Raw genomic sequence first — 25,084 nt, 5'->3', positions numbered from 1 at the left:
TTCAGTTTTTTTCCTGGGCAGAAAAAGTAATAATTGGAGAAACCAACAAACAATTGCAGTGAAGTTCAGTCCAGCTGCAGGTGGTGGTATAAAGTTAGAACCTGCAGTGAATGGGCCAATTAAGTAGCTGACACAGGTTAGCTATGTCTATTGTTTGAGAGACATGGCCAAATGAAGACACAAAATATGAGTGAAACAATGGGAGATAATGAGAGAAGCAAGTTAAAACTAAGAGTCATTTATAGTTACACAGCTATCATCAGGTGTAATGGGCAAAAATATGCGTAGATGCTAAGAAGAATGGGGAAATAACTGAGAAATCGTAGGCAGAGTGGAAACTGGGCTAACACCACATACAACAGAAAATGCATTTATAGGCTGAGAGTACTGCATCTATTGGGCTGCAGTGCTGAGGACATGGTCTCACAATTTTATGCCAGGAATGACCTTGATTTGCCTTGATGGTGCTTGTGTCATGCTAGAACGACATAATGGAGTGAGCACACTCCATTTGGTTCTAAGGTTGTTATCGCCAGGGTGGTTGTCAAGGTTTTGCCTTCTCAGCCTATAAAATGCCCCAATGGCTTAGCGCAAAATATAGCCTCTGACAACCAAAGTCCAGCTCCTGGCCTTCACGTGGCTGAACTGTTAAAAACCAACAGGAGAAGGGGTGCAAGGTGGGTTACTGGCGCCTTAAAACCAGTTGTTCCTGTTCCTTTAGAGTTTAATGTCATCTACTCATCTCCTATAACGCCTAATTTCTAGATAACCCTTAGAACCCAGTTCCTGGTTGCTGTAGATCCAGGTTGGTGGTAGGAAGGGCATCCAGCCGTAAAAATTTTGCTTCAATTCAAGTCATGGAGGTTCACAGTAGTAGTTTAGAAGTAGACGGGACTCCTGGATGTACCAGGAGTGTCGTGAACGGTAGGGTGGGTGTTATGCGTGGGCAACACCAGATCGACATCCTGCGACTACGCAAGAAACGCAAGAAATGTCAGAAATTTCGACTTGCGACTTTGAATGTGGGCACTATGAGAGGTAGAGGAAGTGAGGTTGTAGAGACTGTTTCGAGAAGGAAGATTGATTTATGTTGTCTGCAAGAGACAAGGTGGCGAGGTGGATCAGCTCGAATGATTACGGGCAAGGACTCAAAATATAAATTCTTTTGGGTCGGCAATGATAAGGGTACAGGAGGAGTAGGTATTCTCCTGGCTGAAAAGTGGGTTGAGCATGTGTTGGATATCAACCGGATCTCTGACAGAATCTGTCTTATTAAGATCATTGTGGGGTCAAATATCTTATCAATATTTACAATCTATGCTCCCCAAGTTGGGCTGTGCGAAGCTGCAAAGGATGCCTTCTATGACGAACTTCAGAATTTAGTCATCAAAATTGGCACAAATGAAACCCTCCTCATCTGTGGTGACTTCAACGGTCACACTGGGGCCTCATCCTCCGGGTACGAGGGGATACATGGTGGTTTTGGTTATGGGGAGCGCAATCTTGAAGGTGAAAGGATCTTAGAGTTCTCTGTGGCTAATGAGCTTATTATCTGCAACTCTCTTTTCAAGAAGAGAAGCACTCATTTGGTCACCTACAAGTCTAGCGAGTGTTCTACCCAGGTGGATTGCATCTTGACTAGGCATAGTCACCGCAGATTTGTGACTAATGTAAAGATACTACCTAATGAGGAATGTGCCCCACAACACAGACTTCTGTTATGTGACTTGGCAGTTAGTCCAATTAAGTGCAAAAGATCAACCTTTAAACCCAAGCTCCGTGTTTGGAAGCTTCGTGACCCTGAAACCCAGGCGAAATATCAAGAGGAGGTTGAGAAGGAGCTGCATGAATTACTAAATTCATCTGCAGAGGCCCCGTCAGTGGAAGGAATGTGGCATGCCCTAAAAAGTGGTCTGTTGAAGGTAGCGGAAACTCTATGTGGTTCGACCAAGAAAGCCAGTGGCTGGAGAAAGGAAACATGGTGGTGGGACGAGACAGTGAGCTCTGCGGTGGACGAAAAGAGGCGGTTATGGAAAAGATGGCGTAAAGAGGGTGGCAGTAAAGAGGAATATCTCGCACCTAAGCGTAACGCTAGGCGTGTGGTCTTTGATGCTAAGAAACGTGCCGAGAATCAAAGGTTTCAGAATGTGGAGAAAAATGAGATGGACATCTACCGCATTGCTAAGCAAATGAGAAGAGTGAATCGGGATATTGTTGGTGAAAGTGCTGTGAGAAACGACCTTGGCTGTCTGGCAGTAGATGACGATGCTAAGAAGGAAGCCTGGAAGGAGCACTACGAGCGTCTCCTTAACATAGAATTTCCATGGTCTGTAGAGGATTTACCAACTGCTGAGCCTGTTGCAGGACCTCCAGTGCAGGTGACACCTGTAATGATAGCTGAGAGCCTGACAAAGATGAAAACTGGCAAAGCCCCCAGACCTTCTGGCATTGCCACTGAAATGCTAAAATCTTCTTCTGAAGTTACATGCCAAGTGTTAAGTAATCTTGCCAACTCGATCATAGCAGAAAGGAAAATACCAGCTGACTGGGATGATAGCTATATTGTCAACTTGTATAAGGGGAAAGGCGATGCTGCAGAGAGAGGTAGTTATAGAGGTCTTAAACTCACCGAACACTGTCTTAAAGTCATCGAAAGAGTCATTGAGGAAATATGCCGTGGCATTGTTGACATCAATGAAATGCAGTTAGGATTTGTGAGTGGCAGAAGTACAACTGATGCTGTTTTCGTCGTTCGTCAGCTACAAGAGAAATATCTTGCGAGAGACCGAAGGCTTTACCTCATCTTTGTGGATCTCGAGAAGGCATTCGACCGTGTCCCCCGTGAGGTATTGTGGTGGGCCATGAGGCAGCTAGGACTGCCTGAATGGTTAGTTGGAACAGTGCAGGCCATGTATGCTCATGCCAGAAGTAGAGTACGTATTAACAACTTGTACAGCGAGGAGTTTAATGTTCGGGTTGGAGTTCACCAAGGCTCTGTCCTCAGTCCTCTTCTGTTCATCATCGTCCTTGAGGCTCTTTCAAGAGACTTCCATACGGGCTGCCCCTGGGAGCTACTCTATGCAGACGACCTGGTTCTGATATCTGAATCTATCGAGGATGTGCTCAATAAATTCCAACATTGGAAGGCAGGGCTCGAGTCCAAGGGCCTGCGAGTGAATGTGGACAAGACAAAGGTGATGTTTCTTGGCCCCAATCTAAACCCCCTAAAAGACTCGGGAAAGTTCCCGTGTGGTGTTTGCCGGAGTGGCGTGGGTAGCAACTCTATCTTCTGCACAGGCTGTTCTCATTGGATCCATAAAAGGTGTAGCGACATCAAAGGAAGGCTCACTGCTGACCCATGCTTCAGATATAGAAGGTGTCTAGGAACAGCCCGCCCAATTGACAACAGGCCATGCGAACATGTCACTGTTAGACATGTCAGACGCTTGGAGTCGTTGACTCCTTTTGCTATCTGGGTGACACCATCACATCGGGTGGTGGCTGTGAGGCTGCTACTATTACAAGAACTAGATGTGCATGGGGCAAGTTCAGAGAACTTCTCCCAGTCCTGACATGCAGGCGTTTGTCTCTATCAACACGTGGGAAAGTGTACAAAAGCTGCGTAAGGAGTGCTATGCTTTATGCTAGCGAGTGTTGGCCCCTGAAAAGTTGTGAGCTCGGAAGATTAGAAAGAAACGAGAGGGCCATGCTGCGTTGGATTTTGCATACCAAGCCTGACGATAGATCGAGCACATCTATCTTGAGAAGGAGGCTCGGTCTGACAGACCTGGAGTCTACCCTCAGGCGTCGGCGACTTCGCTGGTTTGGCCACGTGCAGCGTAGCAACTCCATCATCAATCGCGCATGCCACCTCGAAGTCGCCGTGCGTAAACGTCCTGGCAGGCCCCAGAAGTCCTGGCAGGAATGCGTGAAAAATGATCTGAAGGCTGCTGGTCTGTCTGCCAGCGACACCCAAGACAGAGCTCGATGGCATGCTGCTGATCTCCATGCGATGTCCGACCCACTCTGAAGTGGATACACAGACGCTAATTTCCGGATAGTGAGTGAGTGAGCACAGCTTAGCATATAGCCTTGTAACATCATCTTGCCACAATTATATATTGTCTTTAGTTAATGTGTGAAAAGAACCTCAAAAAGGAGGGACTGGGAAAATTTGATAAATAGCCTAAAGAAATAAACATTACATAGAAAGTCTGTAAAATTGAAAACTATGTAAGAAAAAGTCTGTGTGGCTCACAGAGTCTTTCTGCCTAAATGGCAGAAGTGTCTGAGACTTACCGTTTGACCTGCTCTAGCTTGCTCTCTTCTGCTTTGATATAGTCTTTCAGAGATTTAACCAGGTCCTTCTCCATAAACAGCAGATCTGTCATTTGGCCTGTACACATAACAGGGTAGACAAACATACGGAAACATAAATGGAAGGGTTTAAGGGAACATTGCAATGAATGAGGTGATAAAATTGTTTTAGCAAACTCATGAATATCAACTGACCAATAGAAGTATAGAAGTCATTGTGGGCAGAGCAGTTTGGCAGAAACAAGCTGATCAGCAATACATACCATACACTCCAAGTCTCCATCTACACACACACAAATATACACAAATTATCAGAGCTCATCAGTACATTATCTACGAGTGCATCTCAAACAATTAGAATCTCATGGAAAAAGTTCAATATTTTCCATCAGTTATTTAAGAAAAGTGAAAATTTTATATATTCTAGACTCTACACGTAAACTGTTTCAAGCATTTTTTACATTTAATTTTGATAATTATTGCATACAGTGCAAAAAAGCATCTAAAAATGTTAAAAGCATTTAATTTCGAGTTTGAGTAAAAAACAGTATAAATACCATATACTACTCAGTCTAGTTCAGTACACACAACCACAATCATGGGAAAGACTGCTGACTTGACAGTTGTCCAGAATACAATGATTGACACCCTCCACAAGGAGGGTAAGCCACAGGAGGTCATTGCTGAAAAGGCTGACTGGAAAAGGTGCACAGGCAACAGGGATGACCGCAGCCTTGAGGGGATTGTCAAGAAAAATCAATTCAAGGACTTGCAAGAGCTTCACAAGGAGCGGACTGAGGCTGGCATCAGTGTATCAAGAGCCACCACACACAGATGTCTTCAGGAAAGGGGCTACAACTATCACAGTCCTAATATCAAGCCACTCCTGAACCAAAGACATAAGTGTCTTACCTGGGCTAAGGAGAGAAAGAACTGGACTGTTGCTCAGTGGTCTAAAGTCCTCTTTTCAGATGAAAGTAAATTTTGCATTTCATTTGGAAATCAAGGTCCTAGAGTCTGGAGGAAGAGTGGAGAGGCACAGAACCCAAGGTGTTTGAAGTCCAGTGTGACGTTTCCGCAGTCTGTGATGATTTGGGGTGCCATGTCATCTACTGGCGTTGGTCCACTGTGTTTTATCAAGTCCAAAGTCAACGCAGCCATCTACCAGGAGATTTTAGAGCATGTCATGCTTTCATCTGCTGACAAGCTTTATGGAGATACCGATTTCCTTTTCCAGCAGGACCTGGTACCTGCCAATAGTGCCAAAACTACTACCAAATGGTTTGCTGACCATGATATTACTGTGCTCATTTGGCCATCCAACTCGCCTGACTTGAACCCCATAGAGAATCTGTGGGGTATTGTCATGAGGAAGATGAGAAACACTCGACCCAAAAACAGAAGACCTGAAGGCCACTATCAAAGCAACCTGGGCTTCAATAACACCTCAGCAGTGCCACAGGCTGATCACCTCCATGCCATGTCACATTGATGCAGTAATTCATGGTAAAGGAGCCCCAACCAAGTATTGAGTGTATAAATGAACATACTTTTCAGAAGTTGGACATTTCTTCATTGTAAATCCTTTGATTGATCTTTGGAAATATTTGAATAATTTGAGATATTGGATTTACGATTTTCATGAGCTATAAGCCATAATCAAAATTAAAATGACAAAAGGCTTGAAATATTTCACTTTACTTGTAATGAATACAGAATATATGAAAGTTCACCTTTTTGAATTAAATATGAAAGTTCACCTTTCTTAATTAAATTAAGGGGGAAAAAATGAACTTTTTCCACAATATTCTAATTGTTTGAGATGCACTAGTACATACATACACCACCAATTCCAAAAAAAAGTTGGTAAAACGTAAATAAAACAGACATTCTATATTCAGTTACAACATTCTATAGTCAGTTGAATGCAATACAAAGACAAGATATTTAATGTTTAAACTGAACAACTATTGTATTTTTCTAAATATACACTTATTCTGAAAGTGATGCCTGCAACACGTTCCAAAAAAGTTGGAAGAGGGGCAACAAAAGACTGGGAAAGCTGTGGAACGCTCAAAAAACACCTGTTTGGAACATTTCACAGGTAAGCATGTAAATTGGTAATTGGAAAGGCTCAGTCATTCACTAGCAAGACGGGATGAGGTTCAGCACTTTGTGAAAAACTGTGTGAGTAAATAGTCCAACAGTTTAAGAACAACGTTTCTCAAATGTACAATTGTAAAGAATTTAGGGATTTCATCATCGACAATCCATGTCATCATCAAAAAATTATCTGAACATAAGTGGCAAGGCCGAAAACCAACACTGAACGTCTGTGAGCTTCGATCCCTCAGACAGTACTGCATTAAAAATCAACACGACCGAATAAAGGCTATTACTACATGGGCTTGGAACACTTCAGAAAGCCAGTGTCAGTAAACATCACTGTATCTACAAATGCAAAGTGAAAGCCATATATCAACAACATCCAAAAACGCCACCGAATTCTCTGGGCCCAAGCTCATCAGAGATGACTAATGCAATGTGGAAAAGTGTGCTGTGGTCTGATGAATCCACATTTAAAATTATTTCAAAAATCATGGACATTGTGTCCTCCAGGCTAAAGAGGAAAACGACCATCCAGATCAAAGTTCAAAAGCCAGCATCTGTGATGGTATGTGTTCATGCCCATAGCATGGGTGAAATTAGCTAGGCCTTTAGGGGCACCAGCAGCTTTAGTCAGGTGTATACCAGGAGCCAGGGCACTGGACACAGCAGGTAATCTTGGGGTCCTAGGCAAGCACAGGTTCTCAAAGATAGTTATCCATGTATATATCTAATTATATACATCAGTCTGAAATTACTAAGAGTAACTTTGTAGAGGTGTTTAAATTAGCGAAGGCGATGTCCGATGCTCTGGCCCCATCCCAACGCGGTGTGGCAATATAGCTTACAGCAGGTTATGGTTGCTGAACTGTTAGTTGTCCAGGTGGTGCTCTGAAAACAGTGTGGGCTTTATAGATAATTGGGCTAATTTTAAGGGCACTGCTGGCCTGTTATGGTGGTATCCATCCCACTTGGGAAGGTGCTGCTCTCATTTCTTGCAGCATAGGTCATAGTCTCAGAACAGGCCTAATTAACTTCTGACAATCCAGAGCCATGGCGAGGGAGCAGACAAACAGGCTAAACCAACTGTCTGCTAGCTGCGCAGGGTCATCACTTAAGGTCCACTACATCAAGACTGTGTCTGTTCCCCGAGCCAAACAAAAAAGTAGAAATACTCAGTTTGTTCCAGTAACCTAATCGATATAAAATTAGATCGTACTGACTATACAGTCGCTGCCAGCACCTTTGATCTGAAGGTAGGGCTATTAAATATTAGATCTCTTACATCTAAAGCACTAATTGTGAATGAACTTATTACTGATCAGGTGTTTAATGCACTGTGTTGAACAGAAACATGGATTAAAGGAACAGTCCACCGTATTTCCATAATGAAATATGCTCTTACCTGAATTGAGACGAGCTGCTCCGTACCTATCCGAGCTTTGCGCGACCTCCCAGTTAGTCCAACGCAGTCCGACGCGCTGTCACTCCTGTTAGCAATGTAGCTAGGCTCAGCATGGCCAACGGTATTTTTTGGGGCTGTAGTTAGATGTGACCAAACTCTTCCACGTTTTTCTTGTTTACATAGGTTTATATGACCAGTGATATGAAACAAGTTCAGTTACACAAATTGAAACGTAGCGATTTTCAATGCTATGGAAAGTCTGCACTATAATGACAGGCGTACTAACACCTTCTGCGCGCTTCGGCAGCGCATTGATATCTGAGCTCCGTATCAATGCGCTGCCGAAGCGCGCAGAAGGTGTTAGTACGCCTGTCATTATAGTGCGGACTTTCCATAGCATAGAAAATCGCTACGTTTCAATTTTTTTAACTGAACTTGTTTCATATCACTGGTCATATAAACCTATGTAAACAAGAAAAATGCGGAAGAGTTTGGTCACATCTAACTACAGCCCCAAAAAATACCGTTGGCCATACTGAGCCTAGCTACATTGCTAACAGGAGTGACGGTGCGTCTGACTGCGTCTGACTAACTGGGAGGTCGCGCAAAGCTCGGATAGGTACGGAGCAGCTCGTCTCAATTCAGGTAAGAGCATATTTCATTATGGAAATACGGTGGACTGTTCCTTTAAGCCAAATGAATATATTGTAGTGGACATCTATTATGGACATAATTCACCATACCATGTCTTGCTTGCAACGTTGGTTTTTTACTCTGTTCTGATGCTTTGTTTGCCTTGCTCAGCTAAGTTGGCATTTTTCCTCTGATCTGATGTGCGTTCCGCACGACATGTTTGTGTTACCTGGTTAGAGTATTAGCGACGCGGCCCCTTTAAGGATGGGAACTCTGTTTGTTTATCTGATGGGGAGCGCCATCTTGTTTTTCTTCCTTGAGTGTTTCAATAAACGACACGCCGTTGTGTTGTCAAAGTGAGAAATTGACTCTTCTTTTCTAATATCGCAATTTCCACACTGGTGACCCCGACGTTTGTCTGCTGGACGCATTCCAGAGACGCACCGAACGACTATGGCGACAAACGCTATAACTTTGAAGCTCCCAGAGTTCTGGGAGTCATCGGCTTCTGCGTGGTTCGCGCAGACTGAGGCACAGTTCGCGCTGCGTGAAATAACCGCGGATACCACTAAGTACTACTATGTAGTGTTGGCCCTCGGCAGCTCGACAGCGACAAGAGTGGTCAGTCTCCTGAAAAACCCCCCTGCTGTGGATAAGTATACTACACTCAAGGCTCACCTGTTAAAGACTTTTGAACTTTCTGATGCTGAGAGGGCTAGCCGGCTATTTTCTCTGCAAGGCTTGGGCGATAGCAAACCCTCTGAACTTATGGACAGAATGTTGGATCTGCTTGGGGAGCACAGGCCTGGGTTCCTCTTCGTCCAGCTTTTCTTGCGTCAACTCCCTTCTCAGGTACGGGCTGCTTTAGCCAACACTTCCATCACTGACTGCCGCGCACTGGCAGAGAAGACTGACAATTTTTTTCTGGCTGTTCAACACCCCTGCATGACTGCTGCTGCGCTCAGCCCTGCTTATGCCGTTGCAACCGACCCATCCCATGCCTGTCATGCCGCCGCCCCATACCCTGGTGACCCAGCGCTCACTGCAGCAGCTACAGTTTCGCACCGGCCATGTTCTGACTCCAGCCTATGTTTTTACCATGTGAAATTTGGCTCCAGGGCCAAGCAATGCCGAGCACCTTGCAGTTTCAGGGGGGTGGGAAACGCCAAGGCCAGCGCTCAGTAGTGGCCTTGAGCGTCGGCCGCACTGGCAGGCTGCTGTTCATCCAGGACACCACCTCTGGACGCCGTTTCCTGTGTGACACTGGCGCGCAGAAGAGCATTCTACCTGCATCGACGCTGGACATCCTGGCGAATGGATTTGGCCCCCCCCGGAGGCCGCTAACGGCAGCCCCATATGCACTTACGGCACGCGTCACGTGGAGCTGTGTTTCAGCGGTCAGCGGTTTAACTGGGACTTTATCACGGCCAAAGTGGCTGTCCCCATCCTGGGTGCGGATTTTCTATGTGCTTACGGGCTGCTGGTGGATGTCAAAAACCGTCGCTTGATTGTCGCCACCACGTTCTCTTCATACAACTGCACTCTCAGTGGTGTGGACTCCATCAGACTGTCTAGTGTGCTCTCACAGGCTGACGAGTTTCATCGCCTACTCGCAGAGTTTCCAGGGCTCACGCAGCCCACCTTTTCGTCATCTTCTGCCAAGCATGGGGTGGAGCACCACATCGCCACCACTGGCCCACCTGTCTACGCCCGGGCGCGACGGCTAGATCCAGCTAAGATGGCCATTGCCAGGGCTGAGTTTGACAGCATGGAACGCCTTGGCATCATCCGCCGCTCTAACAGCCCGTGGGCTTCGCCCCCCCACATGGTTCCCAAGCCTGCCGGTGGGTGGCACCCCTGTGGTGATTACCGCAGACTTAACGATGCTACAATGCCAGACCGCTATCCAGTGCCTCACATCCAGGATTTTTCAACATGCCTGGCAGGCAAGGTCATTTTTTTTTTTAAGGTGGACCTCATCCGTGGATACCACCAGGTTCCTGTCCATCCGCTTGATGTGCCCAAAACAGCAGTGATCACCCCTTTTGGACTGTTCGAGTTCTTGAGGATGCCTTTCGGCCTTAAAAACGCCACCCAGACCTTCCAGCGCCTCATGGACTCCATACTGCGTGATCTGCCTTTTCTGTTTGTTTGCCTGGGCGACATCCTTTTGGCCAGCACTTACAAAACCGAGCACCTGGCCCACCTGTGGATCCTTTTTGAGCGTCTCAGTCAGCATGGACTTATCATCAACCCAGCTAAGTGCCAGTTTGGTTTGACCACCATTGACTTCCTGGGTCATCGCGTCACCAAGGACGGGGCCGTGCCACTCCCGTCTAAGGTTGCCGCGATCTCAAACTTCCCATGGCCCATCACGGTGCGGTCCCTGCAGGAGTTCCTGGGAATGGTGAACTTTTGCCACCGCTTTATTCCTGGTGCTGCTGCAATCATGTGCCCCCTGCATGAAGCCTTGAAGGGGAAAGCACCGAAACACCTGGTGGATTGGTCCTCGGAGAGGGAAAAAGCTTTCATGGCTGTAAAGGCTGCTTTGGCCAAAGCAACGATGCTGGCACACCCATTACCTGATGCACCTATTGCCATCACTACGGATGCTTCAGACTATGCAGTTGGTGGGGTGCATGAGCAGTGGGTGGATGGTGCCTGGCAGCCACTCGCTTTCTTTAGCCGCCAGCTACGCCCGCCTGAATGTAAATACAGCACTTTTGACCGGGAGCTGCTGGCACTCCACCTGGCCATCCGACACTTCTGTTCACTGCTGGAGGGGCAACAGTTTACAGCTTTTGTCGACGATAAACCCCTTACGTTTGCCATGGCTAAGGTGTCTGAGCCGTGGTCTGCCCGCCAACAGCGTCAACTCTCTTTCATCTCAGAGTTCACCGCGGACATACAACATGTTGCAGGCAAAACCAACCTTGTGGCTTACTGCCTCTCTCGCACCACTATGGGAGCCGTCCACCTGGGGCTTGACTACGCCCACATGGCAGCCGATCAGGCCACTGACCCCGATGTGCTGGCACTCAGGACAGCTGCTACTGGACTGCAGTTATCAGAGATTGCTTTTGGTGATGGTGGCAACATACCGCTTTGTGACGTTTCCACTGGGCAGCCGCGGCCCATCATGCCCACGGCATGGAGATGACGAGTTTTTGATGCTGTGCACAGCCTTTCCCACCCAGGTAGGAAGCCATCTCAGAGGTTGGTGGCAGCAAAGTTTGTCTGGCATGGCCTCAAGAAGGATGTGCGGGACTGGGCAGACTCATGCGTGGAGTATCAGCGCTCAAAAATTCACCGTCACACAAAAGCTCCCTTGGCGCATTTCCCAGTACCAGAGCGATGGTTCGACCATGTCAACATCGATCTGGTGGGACCCCTCCCCTCCTCCCGGGGCTTCACTTACCTCCTTCTCCATGGTTGATAAGACCACATGTTGGCCGGAGGCTGTCCCATTGGCATCAGGGACGACTGCTGAAATGGCTCGAGCGTTCATCAGGACCTGGGTTACCCGGTTTGGCACCCCATCTGATCTGTCTTTGGACCAGGGCTCATAGTTCACTTCCGAGCTCTGGAACGCCATTGCAAACAGCCTGGGTGTGAAACTCCACCGTACCACTGCCCATCACCCCCAGGCTAATGGGCTTTGTGAGCGTTTTCATCGGGCAATGAAGGCCTCTCTTTGGGCCAGCCTCAAGGATGGTGGCTGGGTTGACCAGCTCCCTTGGGTCATGCTAGGCCTGAGGACTGCCCCTAAGGAGGACCTACAGGCCTCATCAGTGGAGCTGGTGTATGGCCAGCCATTGCGGGTTCCAGGGGATTTCTTTCCAGACTCTTCTACTCCCTGGTCTTCGGTCCAGCAGCGGGCGGTGTTTCAGGATAAGGCGAGGCTTTTTGCACCTGTCCCTACTTCACGCCACAGCCTCCCGCAATCCTACACTCCCCCGAGTCTGCCATCAGCGGAATATGTCTTCATTCATCATGATGCACACCGGGGCCCACTACAGCCACCTTACAACGGGCCGTTCCGCGTGCTAGAAAGCGGAGAAAAGCATTTTGTGGTGGACTTTGGCGGTAAGGCAGAACGCGTTTCGGTGGACCGCCTTAAGCCAGCTCATCTGGATGTGGACAGACCTGTGGGGCTCGCTCAGCCTCCAAAACGAGGGCATCCTCCGATTCAGCCCCAGTCCCTGAGCGTGGCGCCACCACGCAGGGGTTCCTCAACCCATGTTCCAGTGCAGAGGAGTCATTATGGCCGGATTGTTCGCCCACCTCCTTGCTGACTTTCATTTGTTTCTGTGTTATGGCGAATTCTGGGGGGACATATGTAGTGGACATCTATTATGGACATAATTCACCATATCATGTCTTGCTTGCAACGTTGGTTTTTCACTCTGTTCTGATGCCTTGTTTGCCTTGCTCAGCTGAGTTGGCATTTTTCCTCTGATCTGATGTGCGTCCCGCATGACATGTTTAATGTGTTACCTGGTTAGAGTATTAGCGACACGGCCCCTTTCAGGATGGGAACTCGGTTTGTTTATCTGATGGGGAGTGCCATCTTGTTTTTCTTCCTTGAGTGTTTCAATAAATGACACACCGTTGCGTGTCAAAGTGAGAAATTGACTCTTCTTTTCTAATATCGCAATTTCCACAATATAGCATTAAATGAAGCTAGTCCTCCTGGACACAGTTATCTACACCAACCTCGTCTAACTGGCAGAGAAGGTGGCGTCACGGTTATTTATAATGATTATGTAGGTGTAACACAAAAACCTGGTCATAAATGTAATATATTTGAAGTTCGTCATACTAATATAATGTATGTAGCCTCAAAAAATAAGTCTACCCAGTTAATTCCATTACTTATTATTTACAGGCCCCTGGGGCCATATTCTGAGCTTCTTTCTGAATTTGCAAATTTTCTCTCAGACCTGGTTATTTCCTTAGACAAAGCTTTAGTTGTCAGAGATTTTAATATTCACTTCGATAACCCATCCTTTGACCCTTTGAAAACAGCATGTGTGTCCATTTTAGATTCAGTAGACGTTAATCAGAATGTCATAGGACTGACCCATAATGGTGGTCACACTCTTGATCTAATACTAACATTTGGGCTAAATATAGAAAATATAGTCACACGTCCAGTCTCAAGTTCTCAGATCATTATCTCATCTTATCCAAAATATGTCTGAGCAATAATATGCACCTTACCACGCTACTGTATTAAACGTACATTCACGTCAACTACTACACAGAGTTTTATAAATGATCTCCCAGTTATCAACTTTGATTGGGTCACTGTCAACCCCTGCAGAACTTGGCTCCACTTAAAAGGAAAATGATCAGCGAGAAAAAAAATTAGCACCCTGGTATCACGATGGCACTCACACTTTAAAACAGACCACTCAAAAACTGGAACATAAATAGTGTCAAACAAAATTGGTAGTGTTCAAATTAGCTTGGAAGGAGAGCTTCCTGAAGTATAGAAAAGCACTTAGTGCTGCTAGATCAACATATCTCTCCTCCCTAATAGAAGATAAAAATAATCCTAGATTCCTATTTAATACTGCAGCAAGATTAACCAGGAATAAATCCACTATAGACACATGCACACCTGCAGTATGTAGTAGCAACGACTTCATGAATTTTTTTAATGACAAAATTTAAAATATCAGACAAAAAATTCAAACTACTAATTTAAGGTCAGACAACTTAAGTGACAATTTAAATAACCCTGTAGTTAGCAATATAACTATCAGATCAGCAATTAGAATGTTTTATTCCCCTTCGAGAAATTGAACTACTTTCATTAATCTCCGCATCAAAATCATCAACTTGCGTACTAGATCCCTTACCTACATGTCTATTCAAACCGATAATACCTGAAGTAATTGAACCGCTTCTAAAAATAATAAATTCTTCTCTTAGGATCAGCTATGTACCCAAATCCTTTAAACTTGTAGTTATCAAACCCCTGATTGAAAAACCTGACCTTGATCCCTGTCAGCTGTCCAATTATCGGCCAATATCAAACCTCCCCTTTATCTCCAAGATCCTAGAAAAAGCTGTGGCACAGCAGTTATGCTCATATTTACATAGGAATAACATCCATGAAATGTATCAGTCAGGATTTACACCTCATCATAGCACAGAGACAGCACTGGTTAAAGGAGTAAATGACCTACTGCTAGCATCTGATCAGGGCCGTATCTCACTGCTTGTGTTGTTTGACCTTAGCGCAGCATTTGATACCATTGATCATTCAATTCTTTTGGATAGATTAGAAAATGCTGTGGGAGTTAAGGGAACAGCCCTCTCCTGGCTCAGCTCTTATTTAACTGATCACTATCAGTTTGTTGATGTAAATGGTGATTTTTCTAGACACGCTGAGGTAAAGTTTGGTGTTCCACAAGGTTCTGTCTTAGAACCACTGCATTTTTCTTTACATGTTACCTCTGGGTGATGATATTCGTAAGCATGGTATTAGTTTCCAGTGTTATGCTGATGACACACAGTTGTATGTTTCTGCAAAACCAGATGAGAGACATCAGCTTAATAAAACTGAGGAATGTATAAAGGACATTAGACACTGGATGCTTATTAACTTCCTTCTGCTTAACTCTGACAAGACTGAAGTACTTGTAATAGGACCACATGCAGTTAGAAGTAGGTTTTCTGGTTACACAGTAACTCTGGATGGCCTTTCTGTTTCTGTGCAGGAGTAAAAGACCTCAGGGTGATCATTGACTCCAGTCTTTCATTTGAAACTCATATCAATAACATTACCTGGAATAGCGTTCTTTCACCTTAGAAATATTGCTAAGATAAGAAATTTAAATGTCACTACACGACAAAAAACAAAAACAACAACAAAAAAAAACCTAGTCCATGCTTTCGTTACCTCCAGGTTGGATTACTGTAATGCCTTATTGTCTGGATGTTCCAATAAGTGCATAAACAAGCTCCAGTTACTTCAAAATGCAGCAGCAAGAGTCCTTACTAGAACTAGAAAATATGACCACAACACCCCTGTCATATCCACACTGCACTGGCTCCCAATCAAATTTCGTATTGTTTATAAAATACTACTATTGACCTTTAAAGCACTGAATGGTCTCACGTCACAGTACCTGAGAGAACTTCTGGTTCTTTATGACTTGCCACGTCTACTTAGAGCAAAAGGTGCAGGCTATCTGCTGGTACAACATACAGTGAAGACTACATCAGGGGGAAGAGCCTTTTCTTACAAAGACCCACAGTTATGGAACAGCCTTCCAAGTAGTGTTCGGGACTCAGACACAGTCTCAGCGTTTAAGTCGAGGCTGAAAATATACAGTGGTGCTTGAAAAGTTTGTAAACCCCTTAGAATTCTCTATATTTCTGCATAAATATGACCTAAAACATCATCAGATTTTCACACAAGTCCTAAAAGTAGATAAAGAGAACCCAGTTAAACAAATGAGACAAAAATATTATACTTGGTCATTTATTTATTGAGGGAAATTAACCAATATTACATATCTGTGAATGGCAAAAGTATGTGAACCTCTAGGATTAGCAGTTAATTTGAAGGTGAAATTAGAGTCAGGTGTTTTCAATCAATGGGATGACAATCAGGTGTGAGTGGGCACCTTGTTTTATTTAACGTTGTTAAACGTGATCTTCACAACACGTTTGTGGAAGTGTATCATGGCACGAAATAAGGAGATTTCTGAGGACCTCAGAAAAAGCATTGTTGTTGCTCATCAGGCTGGAAAATCTTAAAAAACCATCTCTAACGGTAATGTTAATGTTCCAAGATGGCGCTGCGGATGGTTGCCTCGGTACTTCGCTCTCTCGTACTTTCTACATTTTTGTGTATTTGTTGTGTTTCTTGCGTTTCTTCGCTTGTCACATACTCTAGAGAAGAACTCATAAACATTGAATTAACCACCAGTAAAGTTCTTTCATCGGCTTTCATCAATCCGGAAATTTTTTCAGAGTTACTTCTTGGAGGAGCAGCAACTCTCTATGGATTACGCCGTGGACGCCAGAGACACCGGGGGAAATGAGCTGGCGCGCTCGTCAGACTGAGGCAGCGGGGGCTTCGCACTGCACTCCCGTCTATTCACCTGGCTAACGTCCACTCTCTGGCCAATAAGATGGACGAACTGCTGCTCCTCAACACAACACAGATTTTAATAGATCTGCTGCCTTGTGCTTCACCGAAACCTGGCTCGGTGAGCACATCCCGGACTCTTCTCTCCACCTGCCTGGATTTCACCTGCACCGAGCGGACCGCGAAACGGAGCTCACGGGGAAAACGAGGGGAGGCGGAATCTGCTTTTACATTAATGAAGGTTGGTGTACTGATGTCACAGTTCTAAATAAATCATGTAGTCCTCATCTGGAGTCATTATTCATTAACTGCAAACCGTTTTATGCTCCGCGAGAGTTTTCCTTGTTTATTCTGGTTGGAGTTTACATCCCTCCTCAGGCGTGTGTTAATGAGGCGTTACAACACCTGGCTGACCAGATAAACAATGTGGAGAAAAAACACCCGGACTCTTTGCTCATTGTTTTGGGGGACTTTAACAGAGCAAACCTCAGCCACGAACTGCCAAAATACAAACAGCACATTAAGTGTCCCACTAGGGACACCAACACTCTGGACCACTGTTACACTGTTTTAAAGGACTCATACCACTCTGCCCCCCGTGCAGCCTTGGGACTATCTGATCACTGTATGGTTCATCTTATCCCGTCCTACAGGCAGAAGCTAAAATCTGCCAAGCCTGTAGTTAAGACGGTGAGGAGATGGTCTGATGAGGCCAAAGTGGAACTACAAGCCTGCTTTGACTACACTGATTGGAGTGTTTTTGAGGCTGCAGCTTCAGACCTGCATGAACTGACTGATACTGTGACATCTTATATCAGTTTTTGTGAGGATGTGTGTGTGCCCACCAAGACCTTCCGCACATACAATAACAAACAACCCTGGTTCACCGCAAAACTCCGACAGCTTCGCTAGGCCAAGGAGGAGGCCTACAGAAGTGGGGACAGAGTCCTGTACAAACAGGCCAGAAACACACTGACGAAAGAGGTGAAATCAGCTAAGAGGAGCTATGCTGAAAGGACTAAAAACAGCCTTTCAGCCAACGATCCGGCATCAGTGTGGACAGGCCTGAAGAACATCACTAACTACAGGAGATCATCCCCCTACACTGCAATGAACCATCAACTGGCTGACGAGTTGAATGTGTTCTACTCCAGATTCGACAAATTCACACCTCTCCCCCCCTCAGTCATTAAAGACCTATTCACACCTCCTGCTATTCTGCCTCCTCTCGCCTCTGACCCCACACCAGCACTCAAGATCTGTGAGGAGGATGTTTGTCAGCTTTTTCGCAGACAGAAGATCAGGAAGGCACCTGGCCCAGATGGTGTGTCACCCTCTTGTCTGAAGGTCTGTGCTGATCAGCTGGCTCCCATCTTCACCCAGATCTTCTATAGATCCCTGGAGCTGTGTGAAGTCCCCTCATGCTTCAAACGCTCCACAATAATCCCGGTTCCCAAGAAAACCACCATCACAGGACTGAATGACTGCAGGCCTGTAGCTCTCACATCTGTAGTCATGAAGTCCTTCGAGAGACTGGTGTTGTCACACCTGAAGGACATCACAGACCCCCTGCTGGACCCCCTGCAGTTTGCCTACCGGGCAAACAGGTCAGCGGATGATGCAATCAATATGGGACTGCACTACATCCTGCAACACCTTGACTCTGCAGGGACGTACGCCAGGATTCTGTTCGTGGACTTCAGTTCGGCATTCAACACCATTGTTCCAGACATCCTCCACACCAAGCTCACCCAGCTCACTGTGCCCTCCTCCACCTGTCAGTGGATTACAAACTTCCTGACTGACAGGAAGCAGCAGGTGAGGATGGGGAGCATCATATCCAGCACTCGGACTGTCAGCACTGGCGCCCCCCAAGGGTGTGTGCTCTCCCCACTGCTCTTCTCCCTTTATACCAACGACTGCACCTCAAGAGACCCGTCTGTTAAACTCCTGAAATTTGCAGACGATACAACGGTCATCGGCCTCATCCAGGACAGTGACGAGTCTGCATACAGATGGGAGGTTGAATGGCTGGTCTGGTGGTGTGGTCAGAACAATCTGGAGCTGAACACGCTCAAAACTGTGGAGATGACAGTGGACTTTAGGAGGAGCCCCCCCCACTCTGCTGCCCATCACCAACAACACAGTGACTGCCGTTGAAAGCTTCAGGTTTCTGGGTTCGACAATCTCTCAGGACTTGAGGTGGGAGACCAACACAGTCACTATCATCAAAAAGGCTCAGCAGAGGTTGTACTTTCTGCGCCAGCTCAGGAAGCTCAACCTGCCTAAGGAGCTGCTGACACAATTCTACTCTGCCATCATTCAGTCTGTTCTTTGCTCTTCCATCACTCAGTGCGTTTACATGCACATCCAAATCGAGCTACTGTCGGTAATCGAGCTAAGGGTCCCAGAGAAATCCAATCCTACATGCACACAAGGAAATCGAGCTATTGTGTGAGGTACATTGTGCACCCGAGCCACAGGTGGCGCTACACGCCCCATCGTGTTGGTACACTTCCGGTTGTCGTCATGAAGAAGAGCTATTCAAGAGTATAAACAAAGTTATCAGTTCCGTGTTCACAAGAAGAACGACGACGAGGACAGCAACATTGAGATATATTATATATATTCAACTCCTTAAGCTGAATGAGCATGAACTCTATCTCCTCATTGCTCCAGAAGTGCACGTTTCTACTACTGTTGTCATGCCGACCGAGGCTGTTGTGTTTCCCGCTTGTGGTCTCGTCACTCGTCACTTCCGGAAGGGGCAGTGCTGAAGTAAGTAGCTCGACTATGTAGCTCGATAGGGTTTACATGCACTAAGTAGCTCGGCTACAATCGCATAATCTAGGTCGCGTAGCTCGATTACAAGAAATCCAGTTCGGTTCGATTTCAGCCGAGCTAAGGTGTTTCCATGACATTTAGAACTTCGATTTCAGTCGAGCTATGGCAGAAATTCGATTTTCTCTATGTGCATGTAAACGCACTGACTGTTTGGTTTGGATCGGTCACCAAACAGGAGAAGAACAGACTGCAACGGACAATAAGGTCTGCAGAGAAAATTATTGGTGTCAACCTGCCCTCCATCCAAGACTTATACTTGTCCAGAGTCAGGAAACGGGCAGGTAACATCTCTGCGGACCCATCACACCCTGGTCATAATCTGTTTAATCTTCTCCCCTCAGGGAGGCGATATAGATCTCTGTATGCAAAAACAACCAGACACAAGAACAGTTTCTTCCCTCAGGCTGTCTCTGTGATGAACAGCTAAAATCCAGATTCATATATCAGTAATATCACTTGCAAAATATCTGCACACTCATACTGTCATTCTGTGCTCACTGTTACTTATATTTATACTTAAGTTTACTATTCATCTTTGCACTATGCACCATATTGCACCAAAAGGGAAATCCTTTCTGTGATGAACAGCTAAAATCCAGATTCATATATCAGTAATATCACTTGTAAAATATCTGAACACTTATACCATCATTCTGTGCTCACTGTATACTTTATTTAACTATTCCATACTTGACTTACCTGGATTACTTTGCACTATGCACCTATTTTTGTTGTTGTTTATTTGTTTTGTGTATACACTTTAGAGCAATTCCAGCGTTATGGACGTGACACTTGAACTCAAAATGGCAACAAATGACCCAGTGCATGTTTTATTGTCTCCCAGTATTTAAACAGGTGTTGCATATTTTAAGGCTGTACCATACTGGAGAAGTGATAGAACAAGAACAATTCCCATAGTACATCTAGGGCATGCCAGAAAATGCCAATAAAAGATGCGTTATGGATGTGACAGAAAAAGTAGATCACTTTTCTTGGGTGACTGTACATTTTTATCAAACTCTGTGAAATCGTAAACCTAATGTCGAAATGGAGATATCCATTTGATAGAGGGGTCCAAGGTGAATATTAAAAAAATCTTTGTTTAAAATATTTTGTATTTCATGCAGAGTTTCGGAAGGAAAAGTCAGCGTTATGGATGTGACGAAATTTCGTTATGGATGTGACGCGTCTGAAATAGACATGGCATATGTTTAGAAAATCAGCAATTTAACCACCATAACCCTTTGAAAAACTCTCTAAATATCAGCTAAAACTATCAAAGTTCTTAAATAATATTTAGGATGGCTATTGTTTTGCTGTTTTGTGGATTTTAGCATACATTTCTGTGGCTTGTGGCAATAATATAGAATTGTACATGATCAAAGTTGATTTTAGCTTGGGTTTTACATTATAAGAAAGAAAGACTGACAGTGACATTAGGTTGGTTACAAATTGGTTCAACTTATTCACATCTGTAAAATACAGGCCTAGGTGATATCTCTGGGAGTGGTTTTGATGTATTACATGTTGCTTTATTTTTGCATGGTGAGGTTGACATTTACATGGAATTGCCCTTTATCTGTTTTGTACTATGAGAGCTAAGTGAACCGGAGTCAAATTCCTCGTGTGTGTCCACATACCTGGCAATTCAAGTGTTTCTGATTTCTAAAGAGTTTGGACTCCACCAATCCATAGTCAGACAGATTATGTACAAATGGAGGAAATTCAGGACCATTGTTACCCTCCCCAGGAGTGGTCGACCAACAAAGATCACTCCAAGAGCAAGGCGTGTAATAGACCCCTTTCACTGACGTCACCTGAAACCGGAAGTAAACAGACCCTGCGCCATTTTGGAAGACCAACAAACTCGTGATTAGGGAGAAATAACGGCAGCGGTATGTGAACCCACGAGAATAAAGTGGAGTGTCAAACGACTTAAACAAACAAATCTGAGCTGTTTTATTTATGATTTATTGGCCCAACAGTAGACTTGAAAGAAACCTGTGTGAGACTTGGCAAAAAACTGTGGATATAATGGATAAGTCTGTGCATGATCTGCGGACACTTTGAGGTAAGCAAACGCAAGAAATTCAGATTTAAAACATGCTAAATTGGCCTCAAGTTGATAACTGTATGAGGAGCAAGCCTCCCAGACTTCTACAATTTAATAATAATAATAATAATAATTTAGGATGGTTTGGGGCTTGCTCTCCCTCCTATTATATAAATAAAGCATAGTTGTTGTGTAGGCATATATCATAAATACATATGTATAATTTGGATAAATTAACCTAAATTATGGATACCTTAATAGTAACAAAAAGTATTAATTTTTCAACTGAAAAGATATATTATTAAAAGATAAATATCAACAAGATTACCTTGGCCATAACTATGTGTAGGTTATTCTTAATAACAGCTGTAATATCACGAACCAAGCCACTAACAACATAATTGTAAGCCTGTAGCCCTTTGTAGGCTTTCAAGTCATCAGCAGTGTAGGCAGTGTTCGAACTACGGGGGTACTCGGGGGATCCGAGATCCCCTGAAACAGACATGAGATCCCTTGAAAACATGATTTGGGAAATGTTGGGGGGGGTCTCTAAAATGTTGGCAAAATGATGTTTATTGACATAGCAATCGTGTGTAACGGGAAGCATTTGCATATCCGAAGTGTTGTGTTTACATCAAAGATAAAATAAACCGATATGACAACGACTGCTGCTGCCAGGTTGGTTGTTGAGTAGCCTGACTGTTTTTTTTTTCTTGCGTGTGGTATCATTGTTGACGCGAGGTTGTTTTTTGAACATGCCAATGCGGACACGATTTCCCCTGATGAGTTATGACTTCAGACGCGATGCGTGTGTAGAGGTGTGGAGTCCGCGTGATATGTGCGTAAGATAGGCTTCTCATGTGTTTGGAGATCCACGCTCCGAGACAAGCGCAAGCACCCCCCCGAAGGGAAAAAAAAGGGACCCCCCGAAAATATCGGCATAGTTCGAACACTGAGTGTAGGCACTGGGTGTAAACAACAAATAGTTTACAATGTCTGGGTAGCAAACAGATGGCAGAATTGGTGTCAGGTCCTCCTTATGTTTCCATTCTCCCTTGCCGCGAGTCTTATCATACGGGTCAAACCCATCAATCACAGCCAGCTTCTCCACATACCGTGCCCTTTCTGCAGCTGGTAATGTACTCACATAACCAGAATTATCATCCATCGTGTCACTTTACTCTCGCTCGTACTTTGTTTTATATTGTGAGTGCATGTACTTGGTCTTCCAATATGGCGCCTAACAAAATCTCGCGGCGCGGTGACGTCATGCGGTAGCCCTCTATAGTCGGTGAGGTCACAAAGGACCCCAGGGTAACTTCTAAGCAATTGAAGGCATCCCTCACATTGGCTAATGTTAATGTTCATGAGTCCACCATCAGGAGAACACTGAACAACAATGGTGTGCATGGCAGGGTTGCAAGGAGAAAGCCACTGCTCTCCAAAAAGAACATTTGCAGTTTGCTAAAGATCATGTGGACAAGCCAGAAGGCTATTAGAAAAATGTTTTGTGGATGGATGAGACCAAAAGAGAACTTTTTGGTTTAAATGAGAAGCGTTATGTTTGGAGAAAGGAAAACACTGCATTCCAGCATAAGAACCTTATCCCATCTGTGAAACATAGTGGTAGTAGTATCATGGTTTGGGCCTGTTTTGCTGCATCTGGGCCAGGACGGCTTGCCATCACTGATGGAACAATGAATTCTGAATTATACCAGCAAATTCCAGTTAACCTAACCTGCATGTCTTTGGACTGTGGGGGAAACCGGAGCACCCGGAGAAAACCCACGCGGACACGGGGAGAACATGCAAACTCCACACAGAAAGGCCCTCGCCGGCCCTGGGGCTTGAACCCAGGACCTTCTTGCTGTGAGGCGACAGCGCTAACCACTAACTGGTGACTCTAAATTGACCGTAGGTGTGAATGTGAGTGTGAATGGTTGTCTGTGTCTGTGTGTCAGCCCTGTGATGACCTGGCGACTTGTCCAGGGTGTACCCCGCCTTTCGCCCGTAGTCAGCTGGGATAGGCTCCAGCTTGCCTGCGACCCTGTAGAAGGATAAAGCGGCTAGAGATAATGAGATGAGACCAGCAAATTCTAAAGGAAAATGTCAGGACATCTGTCCATGAACTGAATCTCAAGAGAAGGTGGTTCATGCGGCAAGATAACGACCCTAAGCACACAAGTTGTTCTACCAAAGGATGGTTAAAGAAGAATAAAGTTAATGTTTTGGAATGGCCAAGTCAAAGTCCTGATCTTAATCCAATCGAAACGTTGTGGAAGGACCTGAAGCGAGCAGTTCATGTGAGGAAACCCACCAACATCCCAGAGTTGAAGCTGTTCTGTACGGGGGAACGGGCTAAAATTCCTCCAAGCCGGTGTGCAGGACTGATCAACAGTTACCAGAAATGTTTAGTTGCGGTTATTGCTGCACAAGGGGGTCATACCAGATACTGAAAGCAAAGGTTCACATACTTTTGCCACTCACAGATGTGTAATATTGGATCATTTTCCTCAATAAATAAATGACCAAGTGTAATATTTTTGTCTCATTTGTTTAACTGGGTTCTCTTTATCTACTTTTAGGACTTGTGTGAAAATCTGATGGTTTTAGGTCATATTTATGCAAAAATATAGAAAATTCTAAATGGTTCACAAACTTTCAAGCACCACTGTTTCTGTTTAGTCAAGTCTTTTGTTAACAGTGTTTATGAGGTAAAGGTGTAGATCTGGAGGGTCCTCAGACAGTGTTTTGGTAAACTGGGATATATGGATGCTGTCAGTCCCCCACTCACTTGAGTTTGTTGATGGTGTAGTGGCTGACTGCTTTATGTCCCAGGGCTCCCTCATGCCTGTGTTACCTTCTGGCTCTCCCCTTTTATTTGTGCTGGAGTCCCTGCTTTTGCATACAATGCAAAATGTATACTGTTCCTACTCATCAGGTGACATTGGGCATACCTAACAACCTCCGTTTTCTCTCCCCCTCCCCCTTAAGACTTCGCTCTTTTTTCTGCCTTTAAACCAGCAGCTTGTGGGTGTGATGCATGTCTAACACTAACAGTGAAGCTACTACTAACTAGCTACTATTAAATCCTTCTTTCTACACCCATCACCCACAGACAGACAGGAGCAAGAAGTCCATTCATTTAATGCAGTGTTTAAACAAAATTTTTGACGTTTATTAATTATCAGTTTGTGTGAATATTTATTTATTGCACTGGTACTAAACTAGTACCATACCCAAACCAAAATTGTAGTACTGAAACAACCTGAGTTCACACTATGACATTTCTCTGTCAGTCAATCTGATTTTACAAGAAATATGCTTGTTTTATATGCAGAAACAAACGTTACAATTGTGTTTTCATTACATGACCAAAATACACCTCTGCCATAATGTATTCTCGAACAAATGTTTTCAAAGAGAAATGAAGACATAATGGCTACTGTTGTGTCCCTTTGTGCGCACATTTTCGAAATTTAACAGCCTTAAAGGATATGGGACATGAAACATAAATGCACGCTATATCAGTTTCTTTCCATTAAAAATATGAATTAATTGCATCAACAAATACAAAATCATCTATTAAATTCAGTAAAATCGTTATATTCGTGAT

At 44.8% G+C, this 25,084-nt stretch overlaps 1 protein-coding gene across 3 annotated transcripts in view; it reads right to left on the bottom strand.

The window, feature by feature from the left end:
* Positions 1-25,084, bottom strand: part of p4ha1a (prolyl 4-hydroxylase, alpha polypeptide I a) — a 111,993-nt gene that overhangs the window by 76,202 nt on the left and 10,707 nt on the right. For all 3 annotated transcript variants that reach the window (XM_060939480.1, XM_060939481.1, XM_060939479.1), the window contains exons 2-3: positions 4,513-4,600; positions 4,300-4,396 (exon numbers count right to left, since the gene is read on the bottom strand). In XM_060939480.1, coding sequence (XP_060795463.1) covers positions 4,300-4,396; positions 4,513-4,600 — 185 coding nt within the window. The remainder of the gene's footprint in view (positions 1-4,299; positions 4,397-4,512; positions 4,601-25,084) is intronic.

Source organism: Neoarius graeffei, chromosome 14, assembly GCF_027579695.1.
Source record: "Neoarius graeffei isolate fNeoGra1 chromosome 14, fNeoGra1.pri, whole genome shotgun sequence".
In the NCBI taxonomy this organism is placed as follows: Eukaryota; Metazoa; Chordata; class Actinopteri; order Siluriformes; family Ariidae; genus Neoarius; species Neoarius graeffei.
Note: the sequence above shows the minus strand (reverse complement) of the source record. Positions and strands in the feature narration are given on the sequence as shown.